At 36.4% G+C, this 26,282-nt stretch overlaps 4 protein-coding genes and 1 pseudogene across 5 annotated transcripts; 3 read left to right on the top strand and 2 right to left on the bottom strand.

The window, feature by feature from the left end:
* The first annotated feature begins 1,193 nt into the window (after positions 1 to 1,193).
* Positions 1,194 to 6,762, top strand: LOC117615699 (CRM-domain containing factor CFM3A, chloroplastic/mitochondrial). Its single transcript, XM_034344833.1, has 9 exons — positions 1,194 to 2,326; positions 2,973 to 3,465; positions 3,537 to 3,667; positions 4,631 to 4,972; positions 5,158 to 5,314; positions 5,393 to 5,685; positions 5,851 to 5,910; positions 6,038 to 6,127; positions 6,218 to 6,762. The coding sequence occupies exons 1-9, from the start codon at positions 1,412 to 1,414 to the stop codon at positions 6,434 to 6,436; spliced, it is 2,700 nt and encodes an 899-aa protein (XP_034200724.1). The 5' UTR covers positions 1,194 to 1,411; the 3' UTR covers positions 6,437 to 6,762.
* Positions 6,763 to 8,217: 1,455 nt separating this feature from the next.
* LOC117615132 lies at positions 8,218 to 9,724 on the top strand (annotated as a pseudogene).
* A 920-nt stretch (positions 9,725 to 10,644) lies between these two features.
* LOC117619361 (transcription factor bHLH92) lies at positions 10,645 to 12,942 on the top strand. Of its 2 annotated transcripts, XM_034349301.1 has the most exons (3): positions 10,645 to 11,005; positions 11,123 to 11,413; positions 12,186 to 12,942. In XM_034349301.1, the coding sequence occupies exons 1-3, from the start codon at positions 10,676 to 10,678 to the stop codon at positions 12,270 to 12,272; spliced, it is 708 nt and encodes a 235-aa protein (XP_034205192.1). In that variant the 5' UTR covers positions 10,645 to 10,675; the 3' UTR covers positions 12,273 to 12,942. The 2 variants fall into 2 exon arrangements, with proteins under 2 accessions (XP_034205192.1, XP_034205183.1); XM_034349292.1 differs by lacking the exon at positions 12,186 to 12,942 and having other exon boundaries at positions 11,123 to 12,177.
* Positions 12,943 to 13,423: 481 nt separating this feature from the next.
* LOC117615020 (40S ribosomal protein S15-4) lies at positions 13,424 to 15,387 on the bottom strand. Its single transcript, XM_034343982.1, has 4 exons — positions 15,252 to 15,387; positions 15,012 to 15,160; positions 14,847 to 14,904; positions 13,424 to 13,891 (listed from the first exon to the last, which is right to left on the bottom strand). The coding sequence occupies exons 1-4, from the start codon at positions 15,252 to 15,254 to the stop codon at positions 13,643 to 13,645; spliced, it is 459 nt and encodes a 152-aa protein (XP_034199873.1). The 5' UTR covers positions 15,255 to 15,387; the 3' UTR covers positions 13,424 to 13,642.
* Positions 15,388 to 17,264: 1,877 nt separating this feature from the next.
* Positions 17,265 to 21,491, bottom strand: LOC117615619. Its single transcript, XM_034344731.1, has 8 exons — positions 21,320 to 21,491; positions 21,025 to 21,228; positions 20,653 to 20,876; positions 20,416 to 20,477; positions 18,919 to 19,128; positions 18,690 to 18,819; positions 17,770 to 18,258; positions 17,265 to 17,590 (listed from the first exon to the last, which is right to left on the bottom strand). The coding sequence occupies exons 1-8, from the start codon at positions 21,333 to 21,335 to the stop codon at positions 17,339 to 17,341; spliced, it is 1,587 nt and encodes a 528-aa protein (XP_034200622.1). The 5' UTR covers positions 21,336 to 21,491; the 3' UTR covers positions 17,265 to 17,338.
* Positions 21,492 to 26,282: the final 4,791 nt, after the last annotated feature.

Raw genomic sequence — 26,282 nt, forward strand, 5'->3', positions numbered from 1 at the left:
TCTTTCAAGGTGCTTTGTTTTATAATGAGCTGCTAGGGGATGTTTGGCAAGTTGGTCATCGTAACCCCTATATCGGATAAGACCAATTTAATAGGTTGCCACCTATTCATCCTATTTCGTTTTTTTTTTTTTTCCTTAACACAATTGATATTGGTTTTCTTGTTTTCCAATACATCTTAAGTCAACACTTTAATAAATAAAACATTTATTAAAAAAGAAGGAGAAGAAGAACACAACCAAGGCAAGTTTAATCATATTTGGTAAAATTGTTAATGAAATTTGTTTGTGGAATTTTTTATTATTATATAGTTGATTTGAAATTTTTAGATAAATTTTACACTCGTATTTGTTGAAAAGGGAGGCATAGCTTTGAAAATGGAAATGAAAATCAAGCATTTTGTGGTTTAAAAATCCGTGTGTCTTTTCCGTGTATTACTACAAGTAACGTTCTTTTCATGTATCACTGCAGTAACGTTCTTTTTGTATATAATTGTCAGTAACGTTATTCTCGTGTATCACTGACAGTTACGTTATTCCTATGTATCGCTGACAATCAAGTTCTTGTTGTGCATCATTGGCCGTCTCTCAGAGTCTGAGTCACACTTTTTTGTTTATTTCTCGTTTCTCCCATGTAGCAGTCTCTTGTGACTATGAATCACACATTTTTATTTATTTCAAGATTGAGAGGGAAGAAGAATTTAGTGATATGAGAAATGAAGAAATGGCATAATATAATCATTCTTTTATTAAGTTGCAAGATTGATTAGTAGATTCAGTTTGTGGTTAATAGATTCAGTTTGTGGTAGTAATAGTGATAATTTGCTATAAGAATTCTAGGTCTCCTCTTTGATGTAAGATCTCAAGTGTTTGAGTAAATTCTTAACCATTTGAATTGCAAGCCTCTTATATATACATTCAATTTGTAATACCATGTTTAAACATCCAATCTCAATTGCAAGCCTCAAACACCCAATCTCATATTTGAACCTACCAATTAAAATTTAGTCCCTCTAATAGAGATAGAGAGAGTTGGAATACCATTTGATCAAATGATTTAGTTAGATGACCAAATTGTAATTTGGGGACAAATTAAAGAGGATTTCCATCAAAAACCTTAAAATGGAAAATCCATTTTCTTTTTTTTCTTTTTTTTTTTAATTTAAAAAAAAGGGTACAAGTGCTGCCAAACAGCGTTTTAGATATTTACTCCCCCGCCATGGATAATAAGAAGTTAGCAACATAGCCACAAAATAAAGGAAGAAGAAGAAGTTACGCTGTTCGTTAGTCTATCGGTTGAACCCCCAAAAACCTCACAAAACCCTCGACAATCTCACAGTTTCATCCATCAATTGTGTTTGTTTAGTTTCGACATTTTCACTAAATTGATGCACCTCTGTCTCTTTATTCCGTGATGACTCTTGTGCCCAGTCGTCAACTTTACCCAACGAGCTTATTCGACTCATTCCAGAGCTCCTTCTCAAAGTTCCATGGCCCCCACATCCATTTATTCAGGTGCGGTTCCTCCATTCCTTTCAAAAAGCACACTTTCTATGCCACCCACTACACTATCAGCTCTACCTTAAACCCTGAGCAAAACCCACTAAGGAAATCAAATTTTGTTAGGAAAAATCAACCCATTTCTCAATATAAACCCAAGAAGAATTTTTCTAGCAGTAGTTGGATTGATAAATGGAATGAATCCCACAAACATAATCGCCCAAAGCCACCCCGGGCTCTGTTGGACTATCAGAGTAGTGAAAGCGGGAATTTGAGTGGTTCAGGATATGCTGAGGGTGATAGCGGTGGGGGTAGAAATAGTAGTGGTAGTACAATGGAGAAGATTGTTGAGAAATTGAAGAAATTTGGGTACGTTGATGATAGTAATGAGAATAAAGGGGAGGTGAGAGACAGAGTGATTGAGAAAGGTTCTGTGGAGGATATATTTTATGTTGAGGAAGGAATGTTGCCAAATTCAAGAGGTGGGTTCTCGGAGGAATCACCATTAGGGATAGAGAATGTGTTTGGAGGTGATGGTAAGGTGAGGTTTCCATGGGAAAAGCCAAAAGAGGAAGAGAAGCAAGAAGAGGGTTCAGTGAGGAGGAAGAGTAGGACTTCATTGGCAGAATTGACGCTTCCCGAGTCAGAGTTGAGGAGGTTAACGAATTTGACATTTCAGAAGAAGCACAAGACTAGGATTGGTGGTGGTGGTGTTACTCAAGCCGTAGTGGAGATGATACATGAGAGATGGAAGACTTCAGAGATTGTGAGATTGAAAATTGAAGGACCACCAGCTCTTAACATGAAGAGAATGCATGAGATATTAGAGGTTTGCTTCTTATGATTTTAGTTACAGCTTTCTGTTTATGCTATTTTGTTTTAATTTCTTTATATTCGACAAATTTACATCTATTTTATCATATTTTGAGCTGTAATTATTGATTAGATTTTAATTGAAAGGATATACAGGAATTTTTTTTTTTTTTGTCAAAAGGATATATAGGCATAAAACACAGAAAGTATAAAAGAAAACTTTTATTTTACATCTCTGCAAGAATTTCATGTCCAGTAGAAAATGGAGGGCTGCCTCCGGTTCTTAAATGTATGCTTAGAAAATGGAGCTAGAATTTGAAGCTCAAGGAATTTTCTTCACTATTGAACTATGTTGATTGGTCAGTGGAACTGAACACAAATATCTAAACATTTATTTGTCCCTTAGTTGGTGGATGTTGAAGGTAGAGATTCTTGTCCAAATTGTTTGACAAACAGCTTTTGTAGGCTTGAAATTATCTGAATTAAAAGCTTTCCTTTTTGCCTTTTCACTTGGTATTTATTTTCTGTTATGAAATCTTTCATTAAGCAAAAATAAAGAAAGAAAAAAGTAAAAGTTTTTAGAATAGCATATTTGAGAATTTCTTGGTTGTTCCTATCCAATTTGTTTTTAATTTAATTTTGTTTTCTGTTGTTATGATCAGCGAAAAACTGGTGGTTTGGTGATTTGGAGGTCTGGCACATCCCTTTCTTTGTACAGAGGTGTGAGCTATGAGGTTCCTTCAGTAAAACTAAACAAGCGGATATACAAGAAACATGACATTTCTTCCACACCCTTACCAACTGTTGCTGATAAATCTGTGGGAGACTTTGCTGAGCTTGCTTCTTATAGTAATGTAAAAACACCCCAAGAAAAGTCAGAGAATACTTCCCAGGAGAAGGAAGACACAGAACAATTGGCAGAAGTGAAGTATGAAGATGAAGTAGACAAACTTTTAGATAGTTTAGGCCCTAGATTCAAAGATTGGCCAGGATGCGATCCATTACCTGTAGATGCAGATATGCTCCCGGGGATAGTTCCTGGTTACCAGCCTCCCTTCAGAGTACTTCCTTATGGAGTGCGATCTACCCTTGGTTTAAAGGAGGCAACATCTTTAAGAAGGCTGGCTAGGGTTCTTCCACCACATTTTGCTTTAGGTATGCATTTTCCTGTGTTGCACATAATTGACAAGATGCTTATTTGATTATTGTATGAATTTTGTCTGTAGGCCGAAGCAGACAGCTCCAGGGTCTAGCAGTGGCCATGGCTAAATTATGGGAAAAAAGTTTGATTGCAAAGATTGCACTGAAACGTGGTGTTCAGCTGACTACTAGTGAGAGAATGGCTGAAGACATAAAGGTAATGGAATCGGTTCGATTTATGACTCACTCCTACCTAATTATTGTCAAGGTGCACCTTGCCACGTACTTATGTTGCATTCAACTGCTAAACTCAAAATTGGTGTGCTGAGTTTCTAAATCAATGGGTGAATAGTACCTCATATAGTTAGTTATTGAGTCCAGCTATCAGTATCTATCATATGAATATTTTAGCAGGCAACTGGGAACTGGAATATGATATTCTTGGCAGATTACATTTGTAGTGTTGGCCAATTGGCTACTTATTAAGAGAGAGATAAAGAAAAAGACAAGTTTAGCCAGGTCCAACTCTTTTGCTAGAGATTATTTATTAGTAGTATGAAAGTAAGTTGACTCACTGGGAGAAGTTTTACATCAGAAAAGGACTACATCCTTTAAGGAAACTGAGAAATAAATTTATTTTTGTCTAAGGGCTTACCGAGTGCAATGCAATGTCTGTCTTGTTCATCCTTCCATAATATCGTTCCGACTGTTATTTAGTCAATGTTTTCTTCATTGCCTATTTTGTGGGAATTAACCAAATCAACTCTTAAACATAAAATTATAATTCTGTGTGCTGTTACTTTCAGAAATGCTTTACAGGTGTGCCAGAGAAAGTAGTTTTCTTTGTTTTCCTAAATTCTTTTTCTTCTGTGTTCATCCTTTTGTCTGGAGTGTATATCTATATGTTTTCGCATCGGAATGGCATCTCTGTAGATAAGGTTATTCCTTTACAATAAGATTAGAGGTTCTGGGTCTTCTGGTTAGTTTTTTCCAATTGCTACTTATAACATGCATGGTTTGTTAACATTGAATATTAAAGGCTAGTTTATCACTACATATATTCATTTGTAAATAATTGGTAATAAATCACTTCATCACTCAATATTTACACCTGTTCATATTAGCTAATGTGTGTTCTTAATTCATATTTATACAATTAAATGTTATTTATTTGCTGCAGAGATTGACGGGGGGTGTCATGCTATCTCGAAACAAGGACTTCTTGGTCTTCTATAGGGGGAAGAATTTTTTGTCACCAGATGTCACTGAAGCGTTACTGGAGCGGGAGAGATTGGCAAAATCCCTTCAAGATGAAGAGGAACAGGCAAGGTTGAGAGCTTCAGCCATGTTCATACCAAATGTTGAAGTAGCACAACACTTTGGTACCGCTGGTACACTTGGAGAGACTTTGGATGCAGATGCTAAGTGGGGAAAGAGGTTGGATAAAGAAAAAGTTATGCGAGAAGCAGACATATTAAGGCATGCCCATCTGGTCAGAAAGCTTGAACGAAAGCTTTCCTTTGTAAGTACAGAAACTTGGGATTGTTTTGCAAAATTCTTATTGGATTTAGTATAAGAAACATCTTGTAGTCTAACAAAAAGTCTTTCTGTCACAAGTCCCTTTGAATACTTAATATGCTATTTTATATCACGCTGTTCCAGTGCTAGAATTTCGCTTCCTTTGAACTTATGAATTTTGTCTGTTAGGCTGAACGAAAGCTAATGAGAGCTGAACAAGCCTTATCTAAGGTAGAGGAATCTTTGAAACCATCCAAGCAGCAAGCAGACCCAGAAAGCATTACTGATGAGGAGAGGTTTATGTTTCGTAAGCTTGGGTTAAGGATGAAAGCTTTCTTACTGCTTGGTATAACAATTCTCCATCTACCAATTTATCACGCTGTGATTTTATTATGGTTTACTTATCGAAACTTGATTTCTTCAGGTAGACGTGGAGTATTTGATGGTACAGTGGAGAACATGCATTTGCACTGGAAGTACCGGGAGTTGGTCAAGATAATGGTGAATGCTAAAACTTTTGAACAGGTCAAAAATATTGCATTAGCACTTGAAGCAGAGAGTGGAGGTGTCTTGGTTTCAGTAGACAAAGTTTCCAAAAAATTTGCTATAATTGTGTACCGAGGAAAGGACTATCACCGACCTTCTACATTGAGGCCAAAGAATCTTTTGACAAAAAGGAAAGCTTTGGCACGCTCTATTGAACTTCAAAGACAGGAGGTATCACTAAAAATTTGAATGCTAATAGCTCCTGGTTTCATAAGATATTATGACCCATATGCTCGGAGTGATTTGCCCCTACATGTAGGAGGCTTTATTATTTATTGCTTGATATGTTTTTGTGAACAATAATGGTCCTGACTTATTTTTCTCTTTGTTGAACAGGCTCTTCTAAAACATATTTCAGCTGTGCAGAGTAAAGCGGACACACTTAGATCCGAAATAGTATGCCCCTTTATACATTTTAGTTATTGCTATTACAAGTCTTAACTATTTTAAATGGCAGGAGAAGTATATATACAACCCACCTTTTCCCTTTTCATTCTAAGTGGCTTATGTTTCACATTGATAGGAACAAATGGATAGTGTGAAAGATCAAGGAGATGAAGCATTGTACAACAAATTAGATTCTTCTTACCCTACTGACGATGAGGATTCTGAGGTTTGTATTTACTTGATCTTCTAAGTTTACTCTTTTTGTTAGTTAAACCAGTTGTTCTAACATCTTAATCCTTTTGTTCTCCTTTTGAAGGAAGTAGATGCTTATCTTGAAACATATAACAGAGAAAATGAAGGTGAAGATGAAGGCAATTACTCAATTTGCAATCCTCACCTGGAAACCAATTTTCCATATTTTGAGAATCAGGATTCTCAAACAGAATTGGAAGTTCCTCAACACCATTTGCATGCAGTGCCGACGAATTCATGTGCTGGATTGGACCAGGATGAGGAACATGACTCCCTACAATGATGGTATCAACTGAATGTAAACCATTGGTAGAACAGCATTCAGAAATTGTCGAAAGGGTTGTGGGAATAGCATCCTGGTTGCTTGGCATATTGTACAGACAATTTTGGGAGGCCAACGTATATGTAACTTTACATTAGTTTTTTGGTACACAAGTTTCTGTCATGATCTCTTGCCATGTTTTTTAGTTCTTGTGGGAGGAGTTAGATGTAGCTGGTTTGTAGAGCATATTCATGTTTTCAGGCCTCAAACTTGTGTTACACTTTTGCTGAAGAAGCATTCTATGTAAATGAACATGATTCTTCAATCCCGGTGGATATTTTTCCTCACTTACTTCTGTCTACAGCTTCACAAGCTTCATTATTGATAATGAAAGATTTACGCTTTGGTTTCATACAGACTGGGATACAAAATGGGCACTAAGTTTTCTTTCTTATTTTTCTCAATAGGGTTGGTAAGAGCCTCCACAATGAGTTCCCTAAACCATCTCCTTAGATAAATTTTAGGGAGGATTTGGAAAAATACAACTTCAACCATGCTCCCTATCCATCTCCTAAAATAGGGAGACATCAAAGAGCTCTTAAACTTGAGGAGAGAGAAAGAACTCTAATGGCTCCCTATAATTTAATGCTGCTTTATTTAATGAGTATTTCAAACCTTTAATTTATTTTTATTATTTTTATATTATTTTTTAATAGAGATTGACCAATTAAAAAAGAGTTATAACATTTATAACTCCCTAAACTAGAGAGCATGATTGGAGTTTGTTGATGCTCTTTTTGGGAGGGTCAACTTAGGTAGATGAGTATTATATCTTTAGCAAGGGAGAAGCTGTGTACCTTCGGTATTCAGAGAACCTGCAAAAGACAATGAAGAAGAAAAAGCAGTCGTTAAGCTTCGAACACCAGCGTGGTGCCTACTGAAGGCTCTCCGATGCTCAAGTTAGCTATATGTGGTAATTTTGGCAGAGTAACAGTAAAGATGAGAAAATAGTTACATTTTTTACTTGGGCATTGTTCCCTATTTATAGGGGAAGTGAAAATGAGATTTTTGCACAAAGTTTCGATGTGGGACTTTGTGCAAATTGCTGCAAAGGTGACATGTGTCCATGGAAATTAGGTTCGGCAGTCGAGAGCTTCGGTAGGTATTTGCCGCTTCAGGAGAGTGTCTTCCTTTAGCCAGTTAGAAGGTGATGAAGTCACTCACTTTCTAAGGGTTTGTCTGTGTGTCCCTTCGGGGTATTTCAGCAGGGGAGAAAGCGTGTCTGCCTTGGTACCAGTCGTTTTGATACTGGATATGCTCGATTGATTATGGTGTAAACAGAGTTTAAATTTTATAGAGAGCTCTTAAAATAACTTTTATATGTTTTTAGCTAAATTTAACTAAAAAATAAAGAGCATGATTATGGATGCTCTAAGTAAGCTTTTGCTCTAATAAATTCATGGAATATAAAGCATTGCTCTGATAAATTCATGGAATTGCGTGGTTTTAATGAGTTTAGGCATGTGTTTCATCTTCTCTTTTCGGTTTAGTCGTTCATCTTCTATGCTATCAAAGTGGTTTTAATTAGATTAATATATATTAATTATAGTCCTCATCAATGCTTCCAATCTCAATTATGTAGAATTCCTAAGGCCTTAGTCCCAAAGCATTAGTTTTCAACAACTATGTTTTTAATGCTTCCAATCTCAATTATTTTGAGCCTCTATATTATTTCATAAACCACATAAGAAACTGGAGATCAGAGCCATTCAATTCAATCCAATTTTCCTCCCCACAAAGACATGGATTGCTTTAGGTTTAGTGGCCTCCATGAAACTTCTGCCAACCCCTATGAGCTTTTGGTCCAGGCTGCAACTCTCATACCAATTTGGCATTACTTGTTAGGCTTTCTCATCACTTCCTTTGTGTTCCTCCACATCTACTTCGACTTCCATTTCCTCCAAGGCATTTTCAATGGATCCAGAGGCTACCCTGTCGACTTGACATACAACTCCGACTCCCACACCGCAGCGTGGTTTCCAGGTGTCATGTTCTCCATGGCCGGTACTTGGCCACACCATGGCTCACGAGCCCTCATTTGCAGAATTTTTTCCTCAATTTCTTTGGCAACCCTCCAGCTGTCACTTACCAAAGAGAACTATTTCGTCTGTCGGATGGTGGTACTATTGCACTGGATTGGGCAGTGAGTTCTTATGTGTTGCCTAAAGATGACACAACCCCTATTGTAGTAGTGCTTCCTGGACTGACCAGTGATTCTCAATCTTCTTACATAAGACATCTTGCTTTCAACAAGGCCAAAATGGGATGGAATGTAGTGATCAGCAACCACAGAGAACTTGGTGGTGTTCCAATTACTTCAGACTTGGTTTACAATTGTGGATGGACCAACGATATTCATGAAGTCTGCAATCGCCTCCACCATAAGCATCCCAAGGCTCCGTTGTTTCTCATTGGAACAAGCATAGGTGATTACAATCAATTTTCCATCATCTAATTTCTTCTAGAGTAGTACATTTCACTCGAAATTTCCATATAACTTATCTCGATATCGATGTTTTTTGTAGATGTTTCTGCTGACATTGAGTATGTGTTAGGTGCCAACATCTTGGTCAAGTACCTTGGAGAAGATGGAGACAATGCCCCAGTTTCTGGAGCTGCAGCCATTTCCAATCCATGGGACTTTCTCATTGGTGACATATTCATTCGCCGTACCCTGCTGCAGAAGTTTTATGACAAAGCTCTAACACTTGGCCTTTAATGGTACTCACAGCTACACCAGCAGTGCTATTCCCGGCTTGCGAATTGGGATGGGAAGATGCGTTGCATTCGGCATTACCATGCTACCTGTGATGTAGGCAAGTTTGAGACTGTGGACACTTTTCATAGGAGCACAAGCAGCTCCATTTATGTGTGCAATGTGTGTGTGCCTCTGCTTTGTATCAGTGCCTTGGATGATCCAATCTGCACCAGAGAAGCCATTCCTTTGGGTGAATGTAGAGAAAATATGATGTTGTTTTGACCACCACAAAGCATGGGAGTCACTTAGCTTTCTTTGAAGGAATTTCTGCATCTCGGATCTGGTGGGTGAGGACTCTGGATGAGTTTTTTAAGGTTCTGCATTGTGACCAATATATGCATGTACATAAGAAGATGAAGACTTCTTCTGGCTCAGAGTTGCCATTAGGCTCTACAATTGATCAGGATAAGAAACTGGTTTTATTGGGCAAGGTTGTTGCAGCTGTTGCATTGGCCAAAGTAGTTGCCAAGAAACTTGGCTTTGTGGCCTGATATGTTAAAATTATAAATAACTATGTTATTGATCCATTCGACTGAGTGCCGGTCAAGTAAACAAGCAAAATTTGATGTAACTTGTAATTTTTCTGAAATGTATGTTCTAAATATTTTGGATGCAGAAAGAATTCTGAGTCTGTATGGTTGTATAGCTGTTTTTTTTCCCCTCTGAAATCATTCAATCAAACAGCCAAGCTACTCTTGCATATTCAAGATGCTAAACCTTATCAGTAGGCCCTGGCTGTTCCTTAGTATATAATTCATAATTGTCTATTCTCACCCTAATGTATTTTTGCTATACAATTGCTGATGTGATCAAGTTTAAGTTTTGGATATTACTTGCCTCCTTCTTTGTAAAAGGATATTCTCCCGTCTTGAGAATCACAGTTCAACACATATTCATTAAAAACACAAAAAGAAAAACTTATGTACACATATTATGCTGTTATTGGCAAGAATGTTCCTACTTATATAATAAGGAGGGAAGTATTCCCTTAAGTTTTTTCGTCCAGAAAAACACAGAGCTATGTAGCAGAAAGCAACAAAAGAAAAACTATATATGCCAAGTTTCCTCCAAGGAAACAACTTGGACTAAAAATGAATGATTGGTATTTTAGATTTCATGGATGGGTTAAAAGACTTGGAGCCACAAAGCGACCCCCAAGCCGATAAGTTTTGACACCCCAATGCAAGTTGCGTGATGTCTCCTTTTGACCACGAAGTCCCCTCTATGGCCATACACGCTTGAAAAAAAAAAAAATTAGAAAAAAAAAAACTTGAAAAAAAGTCTCCTTGACCAAAACTAGATAGTTGACCACGTGTTAAATGCTTTTTAACTGGAGAAAAGAAAATGCAGTTCCGGAAGTGGAGCCTTATATATTAACTGCCACAATTGAAATTTGAAGTTCCCGGCACAAACACGGAGACGGAGAGAGAGAAGAAAAGAAGATGAACATGGACCAATATATCCTTGAAGCACTGGAAGGTGAGTTTTTGTTGGATGAGAGTCTTCCAGTACTAAACCAAAGAGCTTTTGTGCCCTACACAAGCAGACCCATCACTGAAAAAGGGCTTGATAAGCCTCCTAACTCCATGAACGTGAACAAGAGGATGGTACAGTTCCTGAGGAAAAGTTGGGCACCTGCAACTGCCCGAATCGTAACCGGAGAGGACTGCAGAGAACGCGGTTTTCGCCACATGCTCAACGAGCGCATGAGGAGGGAGAAGCAGAAGCAGAGCTACATGGCCTTGCATTCCATGCTGCCAACTGGAGCCAAGGTCGGTGTTTAATCAATTAAATTAAATTATTGAGAGCTGTCTCACTACTCCAAAATTGTCATCCTGCACTTTTTTTCGTGTGATTGGACTAAAAAAATTTGTGTTGCATGTTTGCAGAGTGATAAGAACTGGATTGTGCAAATGACAGCCATGAATATTCAGCAACTGCAGAGGTATAAGGAGGAGCTGAGAAAGAGGAACATGGAGGTTGAAGCCATTTTGGTGGCAAACGAAAAGGAGCGAGTGAATTGGAGCAAGATTAGATTAAGGGTGGCTAATCCAACATCAGGGGTTGATTCTATGCTGGAGGTTCTTAGGTGCTTGCAATATTTGGGGTTGAAAGCCAGAAATGTTCAATCTAATTTCTCCGCCCAGGAGTTTTCAGCAGAGCTGGAAATTGAAACCAAGGTCTCTCTCTCTCTCTCTCCCTCACAAAAGTATTACAATTATTTTTTTTCTGGTTCTTTTCTTCAAATGCTAGCAAGCCTTGATAAATTAGAGAGTTCAAATCATTTGTTCCCTTGTCATCAAGATAAAAGAAAAAAGAAACAAATTTGCTCTTCAAAATTGGAATAAGGTTGCTAAAAGACATTGCCTTCTTGCTTCTCATGAGCTGTCTTCCTTGCATATTTTCTACATTTCAGCTCTATTAATTGATTTGATTTTTTTTTTTTCTTATTTAGAAGTTAAAATTAGATTTGAGAAAAAGAAAGGAGGTTATATAATTGCCCATTTAATCACAAAGTATTATATGTGTAGTTAAGGGATAAAATTAAACATACATGGAGTCATGTATATGCCTAACATAACTTGAAATTCGACTCTCGAACTCTCCACGTTTCTCTAATTTCAACCACATATCACTCTCACTATTTACCAATCAAGGTTGAATAGTAAACCCAAAATCCCAAATATTTATCACATATGATATGATACCGACTTCATTATTTTATTTTATTTTGGAGTGACACACCACCTTCTGTTTCTTGGCCAACAATGACACCTACGTCTAAAAGCTTTATGCATGGAAATAGATAGGAAGATATCAATAGAAAAGGGCAGTCTTATTCCCAAATTGAAATATAGCAAAATGCACACGTGGTCTTTCTCACCAGTTACCCCTCGCGGCCTTTTTATATATAATTCTGAACTTCCTCTATTTTATTGTACTTGTTGAAAGATTGGGGCCGCGGAGATAGAAGAGGCCTTGCAAGAAACCCTCTACGAAGCTGAGAGGAAACTTCGGTTTTCATTTCCAGGCAGGTGAGGGGAAGAAGATCCATTGAATTCTTTCCCCATGAAAAGCAGCTCTGATTGATTGCTAGCGTAAAGTCAGCTCAGTTGGCTTCACTTTTGACCTTTAGTATTGGATTTGGGGTGAAAATGAAAATAAATGGGTCCATTTTTGTTTCTTAGTGGATTGAAAAATTGATGTCGTGAATTTGACTAACTTCCAAGCATGAAACTGTATTATTATACTCTAATTGAGCACGAGGATTAAGATAAGGATGGTGTAATAATATACGAATGGCTGATGAGCTATTTGTATTAGGTGAAAAAATATATAAACTAATGATAAAAGAGCCCCCAACGGAGGGGTGGAAACTGGCTTGAAATTTCCCCATCATATTAAGTGTGTCAACTCTTTCAGGATCAAGATTCTAATCACATTTCAGTATCATACAATAATTTCCGAAGTCGGCCATTTTGCATCCCTTTTTAAGTTTGGCTGACATAATCAAGCTGCAAAAACAACGCCTACATGAGGAGTGGAAAATGCTATAGACCAGATGAAGCTTTGAAAAGGAGGAGACTGGGAAACTACAGCCTATTTGACAGTCCAAAATGGAGACTATTTATCCTCATGGTGAGACGACCAATAACGCAGCGTTGTCAGATTGACCACTCTATTGCCATGACCACTTTAGGGTCAAATTTGGTAAAATGTGTTAAATTCATATGAAGAACCCATCAATTCAAGTATCGGTGCTTATAACATCGTTTGGCAGTGACTTTAAATAGGCCCTACTTCTTCATATAATCACTTAAAACCACATAAAATAATTATACAGAGAAGTAATGCTCCATAAAACTGATTTTTGACCTATCCAAATTGGCAAGGTTAAATAACAAAACCCGCTTGTTGCTTTGAATCCTAATGCCTTCATTCAGAGGCCAAGTCCACTGTTAATAGCGTTCGTCTCATGAGCCAAGTTTCATTGATTTGATTCCCAATTCCATATCTTCATATAAATCATGTTCCATTCTAATGCGTTCTGGAGAGCAGTGACAATTCTAATGGGTTTCAATCAATACAAACCTGGCAGCTTACACAAACTCGTAATTGGCTAGCAAATCAAACCTCCTAACCATATTGATGCCTCTAATTGTACACATCATGTAATATGATATAAGTTGTGACTAACGAAACACAGATTTAAATTCAAATTCTCATACATTAAATAGAAAATTGAGATCATTCGTCTGAAACCCCAACTGTAAATTTAACTTCCATCTAAAGAGTAATTAACACAAGTCGAAACATAAACAAAACTGAATAGTAATGAGCAAAAATTTGATCGGCATCAAAGTCTTCAGAAACAACACGATTAGATATCTAGACAGCAGGAAAGGATCTCACTTAAGAGGAATGAACCTCGAAGAGTGGGTGGCACCAATACCAGGCCTACCGTGCTTGACAGGCTTGTATGAGATTGAGAACTCAGCAAGGTAGTGGCTGATCATTTCAGGCTTGATTTCAACCTGATTGAAGGTCTTACCATTGTACACACCAATAATGCTTCCAATCATTTCTGGCACTATAATCATGTTACGCAGATGAGTGCGGACTGGTTCTGGCTTTTCACCAGGTGGAGCCTCTCTTTTCTGTTCCAAGCAACAAAAAACTCATGATTAGCAACAAACTTTCTTCAGCCAATACAACCACCGGCAAGAAGACTCAGGAGGAACAAGGAACAAAAATACTTGATTCTGACACCAAAATAGTATTTTACAACATCAATGGTCATCTGTCACCGGCCATTAAACCAGACGATAACCAACACTGGCATTCAAGTGAAATTCCTATTTATATGAACCCACAAATACAAGTTCCACTACCAACAAGTGCATAAAAGTTACCAATCCATCAGTTGAAATATAGCTCTATGCAAATTCAATGATGGGAGAACAATGAATTTTCTAAAGTAAATTTACTCAAAAATTAGTTCAATTTGGTTTTCGCTAGATCAATTGCAATTTTTTAAATAGAAGGGCCTAACAAATCACAACTTACATACTGCCCTGCCAGCACCCTTTCACATTCCTATTATGACTTTTAAGGCCCTTAAAACTACCACATTGAGCACACAATTTATTTCTACAGTGAGCATACAATTCAGCACAAAGCTTATATGAACGTTATAAGAAGAATGGACGGGCAAACCAACACAATACCATATTTAATAATCAAAATGAAACCAAGCATATATGGAATAACAGTAATACTGGGTTTATACTTTCATAACACAAATCATTTGCACTAAGAAAAATCAATTTTGATAGAAACTGATGCGTTGCATATATGCTTGAGCATGGGAGGCAACTTCAGGACAGACATTACCATCAACTATAATGCATCAAAAGCGTTAATAAATCACAACTTTGAATACAAAGTATGAATTTCAGCTGATTACTTGGAGAAAAATGAAAAGGCGAAAATAAAAAACACATCTCATTCACAATAACACATCAATCATCAAAAATCACATAACCCAACTAAATACAAGATCCAAACACAAAACATGTAATATTTTTCAACTAATAGCTTCAGGAAAATTACCGCTTTGCGCAGCTTCTTGATCAAAGCCATGGGCTTGCGCTTGAGGCCCCTCTGAAACCTATTCATCACATCAAATCCAAACCAACGAACTCAAACCCAATTCACAAAACCACCAACAAAGCACAAAAACAGATTTTATCGAGTGATTCGAGTGAAATACTTTACCTTCTGCGAGCTCTGGCAGGGAAGAGCTTGACAAGCTCATCAGTCGACATGTCGAGGAGAGCATCCAAATCGACACCTCTGAAGCTGAACTTCTTGAACGTCCTCTTCTTGGGAACTCCAGCTGCCGCCACATCGGTCTCAACGTCCGCCTGAAAACCCAGATAACATACAGAGAGTCAACAGAGAGAAATTAAGAGTGAAATGATGCGATTCACAGAGAGTGTGGAGTTGAAGTTTTACCATGATTGTGGAGCTTTCGGAAACGGAAACACTAGGTGGGAGAAAAGCTCAAAAACCTTTGGATCTGTGGCCGCTAGGGTTTTCGAGAAGCAAGAGGTTTTGCAAGCAGAATTTATATCTATCGATTGGGTGGTGGTGCTCTGGTTATGGGTAGCCCTAGAACGAGATTTAAATTGGGCTCGGTTATTGGGCTGATCATGGGGCAAGGAACTGGGCTCTAATTAAATCAAACCCTTGGAGTCTTTCTTTCTTGGGGGCTTCTATAATGAGGGGCTATGTTGAGGGATTACAATAAGGGGCTTCAATCCAACAGTCCAATAATAACTTTACACTGGATCGAACGGCTATTAAGGACCCCCTCATTATAACCCCTTACAAAAACCCCTCATTATAGCCCAACCATTCTTTTTTTGGGGGTCAATTGGAGTATGCTTGGGCACGGATCGGTTCGGAACGGTAGAAAGCTCTTTTGTTAACCAAATTAAAGACTTCGGTAGACCATTTTCTCTTCCGTTAATCAAAATAAAAACTTCAATAGACTTCGGATCGGTTAACCTAATATTCGGTTTGGATTGGTTCGGTACGCCTGTAATACCGTAATAAAAACATAATAATAAAAATACAATTTATATACTTTCACATAACATAAGTTCATGAATAAATACACCAAATCATCCTTGTAAAATATAAAAATCCAATAGTCTAATTCATCCAAGTATGAAATCAAATAACTTAGTCACTATATCATTCAATATATACTCAAGATGTACTGGGAGCCACTTGTGTTTGTTGTTTGAACATTTGAGTGTTATATTTACTGAATTCTCTACATTTATGTAAAATGATTTTGACATTTGTTCCACGTTGGGTTCTTTATTTTTTCATGCTGAATCCAACCATATAAAAATATAAAATTTGGATCAACGGTTGGAAAGTTGCAAGTAAAAACAGGACAAATGTCAAAACTGGGACAAATGTCAAAACTGGAAAACATAGGAAATTCATAAATTCCTCTCTAACCAAAAAGTGCTACAGTACCGAGTGATAAATCAGTGATAGAATGGTGATAAATCAGTGATACAGCAGTGATAAATGAGTGATAGAGAAATGCTGATTGTAGTTATCTTTGGCTTCTTGTTTTGTATTTAAAAATAGAGTAAGTATAAATATCGGATCTGTGAGGGTTTCCATCGGGTTAGGAATATTGTTTTCGTTAACCAAACCAAACATCTCGGTATGGATCGGATCGAAATAATTAAAATTAAAAAATAATTATTTAACCAAACCAAACCAAACCGTCGGTACGGTACGGTCGGTACACAGATAAATCGGATGAGATGCCCACCCCTAAATTGGAGTGTTACAGATTGTTCCCCTCAAGTGAATGTATTTGGAAATTTTCTAAAAAGAATATGGTAAAAGATTGGACTGTTATATAATAATTTTTTCAATAGTACGTGAAATATATGATTTCAATACGCGGATAGTACGTTTGTTATTGCCCAATATGCAAAAATACGTATGTATTATTCGTGAAGAAAAATGTACATACTTGTATAATGCTCAAATAATTTGGTATTTCTAAACAATAACTAAGTTGGGGCAGGTTACATTGGTAGTTTGCTCTTGTGCGTCCAATTCAAAACGAATTGGAGCATCCAATTCAAAACGAATTGGAAATGAGTGAAGAGGTCGAAGATGTTTTATAGTATTAAGCAAGGCTTCAATTCCCTAATGTGGGATTCATACTCTTTGTAGTTTCTTATGTGATAAACCGTTAATGACATCCGTTTATCTCAAATATATTGGTCAATCTTTTTTCCCCATTGGATAGAAATGTGATCATCTTCTTACCATCATTCTTTCTTTTTTGCGTGTGTACAAAGTAGCACTTTATTTCATTTGCGTGGTTTTATTTTGTTTGTTCTTTTTTATGTACGGTATGATTTTGTTAGTGTTATTGAATTATTTTCTTTCTTTTTCTTTTCTTTTAACAAACCTGTCACAGAAATGTGTATAAAAGTCCAATGCATACTTAAAATTTTCCATTCACAAAATTTCAAATAAACACGCAAATATGGATCAATCTAATTTGTTAGCGACTTTGAAATTTCAATTTTTTGAATGATAGCTCTTAGCTTCTGCTGAAGGCTTGGCCTCGAAGGGGACAAAACAAAGTCTTTCCAACAAGAACCAGGCTCTAGTATAAGGCTTGGGTTCTGCATATAAAGCTCGTAAATGGATTCTGCATCAGAGTTCAAACTGCTTAAGTTTGTCAAGCATTTGATTTCTTCAATATCCACCAGTAGCCTGTTGACTCCATCCTTCCATCCTATCAGCTGCATATTTACACACAAATTCTAGTCAGTAAATTTCATGCTATGTATATGCGCGATTTAGCTCATATTAGCGAGCTAGCTGATCACGAGATGTGACAATTAACGTGTACTAACACATCAAGTCTCTCGTCATGTAATGAGACAAATGTGTATTAAAAAGTTAGTCTTACGAGACTTACCATGGGAGGGCCAGTCATAGAATTGGTGCAGTAGAGCCTGGCATTATCAACAAGTTGGCAATATCCGTAAAAAGCGCTAGCAAATCTCTTGTGGGATTGCAACTGTGAATTCACCCTCACTGCCCTCCTAACCATTATGGCTCTTCTGATGCCTCTAACAACAGCTAAATAAGCATCACAAACAACTCCAACTAACTCAATTCTGTATGGTTTTCTCTTGGGTTCCTGTCCACTATTAATCTTCTGCTGGTCATGAAGATCCTCTTCTTCACCCACTCGTTCCCAATAGTTTTCAGTAATGGTGCCATCCTCAGCCACCTTGTACCCAACTCCCATCCGGTACCGGCATTTGTGAACGTGCCGGGCCATGTCGATTGTCTGCTCAACAAAGGGTGCCCACGACAGGGTGCCATCCATGATCACATCCCGTCCTTCGTTGAGTGCAGTCACTAGGAGCGATGATGCAGCATCAGTGGATGATTGGTGCACCTGTGTTGGTTAATCAGTCATTTCATAAAATCAGATAACTTGACTTCTATAATGGGATGCCGCAAATAAGGAGAAATATCACTAAATTAATAGCTAGTCCTTATGATGTATGTAATTCATTTAGTGATATAATTAATTGTTAATTAATACATCAACTGTTACATTGTTCGACGAATTTATGTACTCCGAAATTTTGATCCCCTTAACATTACTCTTCTACAATATTTCATAGTTTCTCATATCATCTCGTGTGTGAAGCAAAAGGTAACACATACTTACATAGCATAAGATGTCTTCATATTTTTGGCCACAAATGAGAAATTTTGTTCACTTCCCATGTAACAGATATATAATAATATAGACGTAGTGAATGATTGTTGATACATGTTAATCTTATAATGAATCTCTGAGATGTCATGAGAGAGATTTACCAATTCAGCAGTTTGGAGCATGTCAGTGTGGTGACCTCTAGAACTGAGGGCTCTGTAAATCACATCTGTCTCTTTGAAAGCATCTGCTTCCACAACCACAGCCTTTGCTGCTGCTCCTGACCAGAATGGCCTGCACATATATGCCCCACTAATTAGCACACTCCATCAATATCATTAACTACTACATCATCAATAAATAATATGACCCCAAAGTGTTTGATAAAATTACTCTTTGAGAATGTCTTTGAGCACAGTGCTCTTGCCAGCGCCCATCCCACCACCCATAAGTAGAAGCACGGGGCTCCTCTCACTATGGGCCACCGGCATCATCACGTCCGTACACTGTGATTCTGCCTTTATTGCTTTCATTTCCTCCACCAACGTAGAGAACACCCTTGTCACTTTTAGTTCCTTGCTGATCCTCTCAAATCTCTGCTTCCTATGAAACCAAAGTCAAATACAGTCCCAAAGATTAGGCACAAATGATATAAAATAGTCTCATTAATTTCTAATATTCTCCTAACACATGCAAAATATTGTTTTTCCCTTTCTAAAATGTTACACATACACACTTCTACGACAAGTTAATTTGGTACGTGCTGAAATTCGTAGGGTTTAGCTCAATTGGTGGGGAGATATATGTAAGAATTATAAGCTAGGTTAATGGTTTGAGCTCCTTCCATATGCTTGTATTCTTTCAACACAACTATTGTTTTGACCAAAAAAAAAAAAATAGTTATCTCAACTCTCTCACATGACTTGGATTTTACGAAGAAATTATAAAATCATGTATGACTTTTGAAGGATCCATCCACCCTATGGAAGGGAGTTGGTGTATGCGTGTAGTATTTCTAAAAGGAAAATTCATTATCGCCATTGCAAATGTGTCCAAATCTGACAGTTCCCAACAGATGCGTTTGTTGTGATATTTTATTGGTTTTCTGACCACAATGTACATGAAAACGACTCGGCCTTAGTCTTTATTGATATATCTATTGTGTCATTCTTTTGTTTTTTTCTCGGAGGGCTAAGTATTTTGTGTTTTGAGTTTTTTTTTTTTTAATTAAAAAAAAAAAATTTGAGAGCGGAGAATTCAACAGGAACAGAAGTGTAAGGGATAAATACGTAAACTATTAAAAACAAAGTTCGTGAGGTCACTAACGCATCTCAAAGGGGAGACTTATCCATTCATTATTGGCTTATAAAAGTGGTGCTTACTTTACTTCTTTAATAAAGTAGAGATGAAAGGTACACTTATCGTTGTAAGTACCAAATTCTTAAAAAGACAGGGTTAAAAATGGTTTGTTTTTCCAAAGTAGGCGACTTTCATGAGAGCCTGGGTTTTGCCTTTTTTTCTTTCTTAATTTTGATTTTTTCTAAGAGCAATTCGATATTGGATTATTGAAAACAGAGGGTACCCCAAAAAAAAAAAGCGAAAAACATTTGTTGATGTTGTTAACGAAAATTGCTCGATACAAGTCATAATTCTACGATTCAAATATACGTAGTCCACTCCTTGCTAATAGAGCAAGGGCTAGTGGAGCAAAGGCAAGGGCTCAGTGAAATCCTAGTGGCGACTTAATTAGTTGGGATACATTTTGCTCAATTTAATCTATTTTTGGTACTTTTCTTTTATCAAGACGAATTGCAGGAATAATTTTATTTGAAAAAAGGAAAATATATTTATGTGCTATAAGTGAAGGAAATAAATGTAAGAGAAAGTAACCTGGTAGCTTTCAATACTAGGTCTTTGAGCTTCGTTTTCTTCTTAGTCTCTACATTCAAAACCTGCAAGTTAGCCATGGAGAAGTTGATAGATGAAGAAAAAGAATATAAAAAGAAGGTGAATAAATAATAAAATAGAAAAGAAAAGAAACCCAAATGTGCTAGTTTATTTATATATTAATTTTCTGGTTGGACTTTTTGTCTTCAGAAGTTAAAATAAGAATGTAAAAATATTTACCTGAGATATCATAAGAGTAGCTTGACTCCAATGAAATGCAAAGTAAGTGAGGATGCATATATCAAATTCTTGCATTAAACTTATGCACAGAGAATCTGCATCTGCTTCTGAAGCCAGATATGCAAAGATGCTATCTTCACACCCTTTGGATTTTCTCAAGTAATCATAAGCTAACTTGCATAGCTGGGGACACTCATTTGCATCTAAAATTCCCAGTTGCCTAGCTGCTCAAACAAATTTGGAAAAATTTTTAATGTATTTTTAGAAATAATTGTGTGTTCATGACAATAATTATCACACAAAAAGGAGATAAAATTTGTGAGTAAAATCCAATAAGCTACGTAAGGTGTTTCCTACATGATATAACATTACCAACATAATGGGAGAATCTCTCGATATTTCCGACACGGCCGGATTCTGTCCTGTCTATCCGCGGGAAGATGTTGTTTGGGGCTCTCAACGCCTTGGACGACTTTTTCCGGCGACAGCTACTGGTGGAAGCGACAGCCGCGAGCCCAACAAAGACGGCAGCTAAGATGTGCATTGTGAGGTTGACCTTGGCATACCCACCAACATCTAAAAACATATCATCAAACAGAGTTTTGATATTAGAGAGAGAGAGAGAGAGAGAGAGAGAGAGAGAGAGATGGGTTGGGTTAAGGCTTACCATGGTGCTGCTGCATCTTGTTGAAAATCCGAGCAAATTCACTTTGAGTTATACAGTTTGGGAGAGTCAAATGCTTTGGCTTTGATGGGAATGAGGCATACAGCTTTGGTTGGACTCACTCGACAGGATTGAGCATTTGTTGCTGTTTTTTTAATCACTTTGACAACGAGGGGCTCGTGCCTTTACAAAATGTGGGTCATGATATATTATTCTATTCCTATCACAATAATTTGATTCTTTTTTCTTTTTACAAAACATCTTTCAATATTAAGAAGATAAATATGATTGTTGCCCACGAGTCATGTGGTCCGATAATTGAATCTAAGAACCTAACCAAGGTAGATTTTAGTTTTGTTATTTTAAAATGAAAAAAAGAAAAAGAACTTTAATAATTTTGGAACAATATAAACCAAAAGCTTATAATTATGTGACTCACTCCAATCATCGGTTCAGAAATTCTCATGGAAGATGGTGATCACCATTTTTCCTTTAAACCAATAAGGCCAAATAAAATGATATAGTATTGTCAACGTGCTTAATCTGTATAATATCTTAAAGCATGGATGTTGCCAAATACTTTCACCAGAAGCCGGACAAGAAGTCAAGTTAAAATCCAATACAAATAGAGAACTAATAAAGAATGAAAACAAAGCAATAATGGAGTTGATGCCATTGTTTATCATCTTCTTGCTGCACCCTTTTTTGTTCAGCTCGTCTACGTCTTCTTTCTTTAATTTCTCACTCTTGCCTCTCCAAGCATCTTCTTATGTCTGACATTGAGAGTGGAGTGTGAAATCTAAAATCTGAGAAATGAAAGGATAGAGAAGATCTGGTGTGAGAGGTATGAGTTGAGCCTCTAGTTTTATAGAGAAATTTAAAAGATAAAGATGACACGTTGCACGATTTTAGTGAGTGAAAATTTTATCTGAAATCTGAGATTTGTATTTTATAATAAATATCGACACGTGGCAACTGAGAATTTTATCCTAAAATCTTATCTGAAATTTGAGATTTATTTTTTTTAAATAAATATCTACATGTGGTAACCGAGAATCTTATCCGAAAGTTTTATCTGACAAAATCATTCGAATTATGAGATATGAATTTTATAATAAATATTGACACGTGGGAACTTAAAATCTTATTCGAAAATCTTCTCCAAATTAATTGTTTAGGTAAATTTTTTTATTAAAAAAAATTACAATTAAAATTATAAAAATTAAAAAAAACACACACACACACACAAAAAGTGAATAGTATTTGCCATTTGTCATGACAATTGGTGAAAACACACTTTGCCTTTTGCAAGGGCTGCCACTATTCAAATGAATAGTAACAACCCTTGCCTCCCATTGCCTCTTGGCCTTCAACCCATTTGTCATGACAAAGGGTAAGGGCATGGCATGGCTATTAGTGGCAGCCATTGCAAAAGGTTGTGGTGTTTCCATCCAATGTCATGGCAACCACTATTCACATGAGATATGAGAAGAGGAATTTGTATAGAGTTTTGGTGTGGGAAGTGAAGAATATGACTAAGTATTTATATTTTAAAAAAATTCTGAAATTTTTAGTATTTATTATTATTATTTATTTTTAATTGTTGATGTCATCGCTGACGTTAGCAAACCTAGGCTAGAGGTCAGGCTAGTTTGGCCTGCGGGCTAGCCCGGTTGCATGGATCCCATAGCTTGCCCTAGCAAGCGTGGCCCACTAGAAGCGCTTCCCTAGGCTTGGGCCCTGTCCTACCCGAGCTGCAGTCGACGGATGAAAACGCTCTTAGAAGCTTATTAATTTTCCTTTTAAATTAAATATCACCACCACTTAAACTTTTCTTTAGATCTTCAAAAAGCTTTTGTCATGAAAATATGGATTTAGTTAGCCAACTTTTTGAGTTTGAAGGAAATTAGCAGGCACTAACTCCAGTTAAGTCGATGGATTATGCAGCTACCAATCTATCTTGTAACTAAGACAGTAGTTGTTGACTGCCTCCAACTTGCAGGTCACAAACCAAGTCAACTGCTTCAAATAGTGTTGTGTCATTATTTTCCTTTTCAACTAAAATTGTGTGTTGTATTATATGCATGCATTCGTACATTACCCATCCTTAGTAATATATTATCATATAGAAAAAAACAATGATGGGTTGTAGATGTTTTGTATCATCAATTGTAGAAGATTATACATGCAATTCTTTCGTATGTATTTTGTGACGTAAGAATTGGTTTATTGGAGAGAAAAGAATGTGTACATAAAGATTAATTGGTAACGATGATAAACGTGGTCCTCAATCTTCATGACATACACATTCTTCATCAACTTACAATTTTTTTTTTTTTAATGTGCAAACTGTGGAACCGGCATTTTGAGTTAACTCAAAGAGAGAAAGAAAGAGAGAAAGAGAGACATAAATTATTTAGTTTTATTAACATTTTAAGGGTGAGCATCAAACCTGTTAAATTATTTAAACGTGCCAAACTTTGTTGTCAAACTTAATTACTTTTTGTTCAAATTTTGCCATTTCATACCAATGGATTTTTGTCGCGTGTTAAAGAAAAAAAAAAACCCACTCCAAATCGGACAGATGAATTCGACTAGCCCCTTTTGTGATTTTGTTTTTGTTTTTTGCAATTTGAATGCCCAATCCTAGTCCAAATGTAATATGGAATTCATTTTATGTATGCAAAAAAAAAAAAAAAAAAAACCAATTCATAGTTTTGTTTGTCAGTTTCTCTCGTTTGTTTAATAATATGTGATTTCAACTTTGAAGAATTACTACCTAATGTTTAGTGGTTAGAAACTCAGCATGGGAATGTTAAGTTTTGTATTTAAAAGGCAACCTAAGCGTGTGAGAAGATGGTTAGAAGGCAACTTAAGTGTTTATTAATTCAAATGGGGATGAAACGTGCAAGAAGTTTCAACGGTTGAAATCAGTCGTAAACTTTGATGTGCTACTTTAGCCAAATGATAATGCACATTCAATACTTTAACCAAATAATAACTGCAATCATTGAGAAGAGCTTCTCTCAAATTAAATATTTTATCTTAATTACTTAAACAAATAATTAACTGAGGAAAAAATTTCTTAATTTCTCTTTAAACGATGTATTTATTTATGTTTACTTGGAAATTATGATTCCAGAGTATGGCTTTGGAAAGAAAGTTGGTAGTGGAGGCTTTGTGGTGATAATGGCGATGTTAATGATTGCCACTGTGCTTATATTTTCCACCAAAGATTCTCTTTATTTCTCTCACATCCTTCCAAGTTCTCTGTTCACTAGTTAGGCATATCCCAAAAGTCACTTCTTTTATATATATAAGGTGATAGAATTTTGTTCTTGTGAAAGTTACTTGACTATTTTGAGAGAATATCGATGAAATAAGGGAAATTTTATTATTTTAAAAGAACTCCAACATGGAATAACAGAACTTTATTGATTTTAAAAAATATATATATATACTTGATTATAAATAGTCATTCTTGTTTCCCACGAGTCAAGCATCGGCATATGATCTTTTCAGTGGAAACACATTACAACAACCATTTGTTTTTGCACACATGTCAAATTATGATTGGCAGAAAAGTGATAGTTCGTACTTTCAAAGTAAGTATTTTCTTTAAATAAAAACAAACATTTTATTTTCCCTATAAATAATGTTTGTTAGATGGAAATAATGAATTAAGAGTGGAGGCATGGAACATATTTCTTGGGGGAGACTTGTGATAATAATGATGATGACAATGACTGTCCTTGCAATGATTTCATGAGTGTTAGTGGTTGTGGAAACTAATCAAAGATTATCCCTACAACAATTATAAAAGATGGTAGTAAAATTCTCCATCATTTGGAGGGAATAGTTAGGTCAAGTTCCAGTGCAAAAACCAAAGTTGAATTAGGAAAAGCTCCAAAATCTTCTTCAGATATTTCAGCTAGAGAAATTCAACGTTCAACAATATCATCAGGAGTAGATATTCCGCATGACTCTAGAAAGAGAAAGAATAAGATGTCAAACGATTCAAAGCTTCTTGTAAATGCAACGTACGGCCTGTGCCTGGTAGAGGGACATAACCTACAACCTATGGAAGACGATGCTGTAGCAGAGACTAGGAAGATGGGTGATTATGAAATAGGACTATTTGCTCAATTTGATGGCTATGAGAGTCATTCAATTCCTGACTACTTGAAGTCTTGCTTTCATTATACTTTATTTCCTTTTTTTTTTTTTTAATACTTTAAACCATTAATTTTGATAATTTTTTGTAATTAAATTTTCGGATAAGATTTTTGGTTGTCACGTGTCCATTATTTTTCAGAAAAGATTTTCGAATGAGAATCTCGGTTGCCACGTGTCTTATTCCAGATAAGATTTTCAGATATTCATTAAAAAAAAATTATAATCTCGTATTTCAGATAAAATTTTCACCCTCTAAAATTGTGTCATGTGTCTCATGTCAGATAAGATTTTCAGATATTTTTTAAAAATTATAATCTCAGATTTCAGATAAGATTTTCACCCTCTAAAATTGTGCCACGTGTCATCTCTATCTTCTGAATCCCTCTATAAAACTACACCATCAACTCATACCTCTCACACCATCTCTTATCTATTCCTTCATTTATCAGATTTTACAAAACACATTCTACTCTCAATGTCAAACTTGAGGAGGGTGTTGGAGAGGCAACAGAAAGAAAGGGAAGAAATCCGGCGTAGACGTGCTGAAGAAGATCGGGACGCCGATGAAGAAGAGGAACAAATGCTTGCAGCAGCGGTGTGTATGCTTAATCAATCAAGGCAACACCGTCGTCCTCGTGCCCCAAATGTGGACAGACGTAGGAGTCTCGGGGTAAGAATCTCTTGGAGGATTACTTTATCCCAAATTCATTATATCCTGCTCATAAGTTTCGAGAGAGATATAGAATGCAGCCACATTTGTTTCAAAAAAATCATGCATGATATTTGTAAT

Source organism: Prunus dulcis, chromosome 1 (assembly GCF_902201215.1).
Source record: "Prunus dulcis chromosome 1, ALMONDv2, whole genome shotgun sequence".
NCBI classification, from domain to species: Eukaryota; Viridiplantae; Streptophyta; class Magnoliopsida; order Rosales; family Rosaceae; genus Prunus; species Prunus dulcis.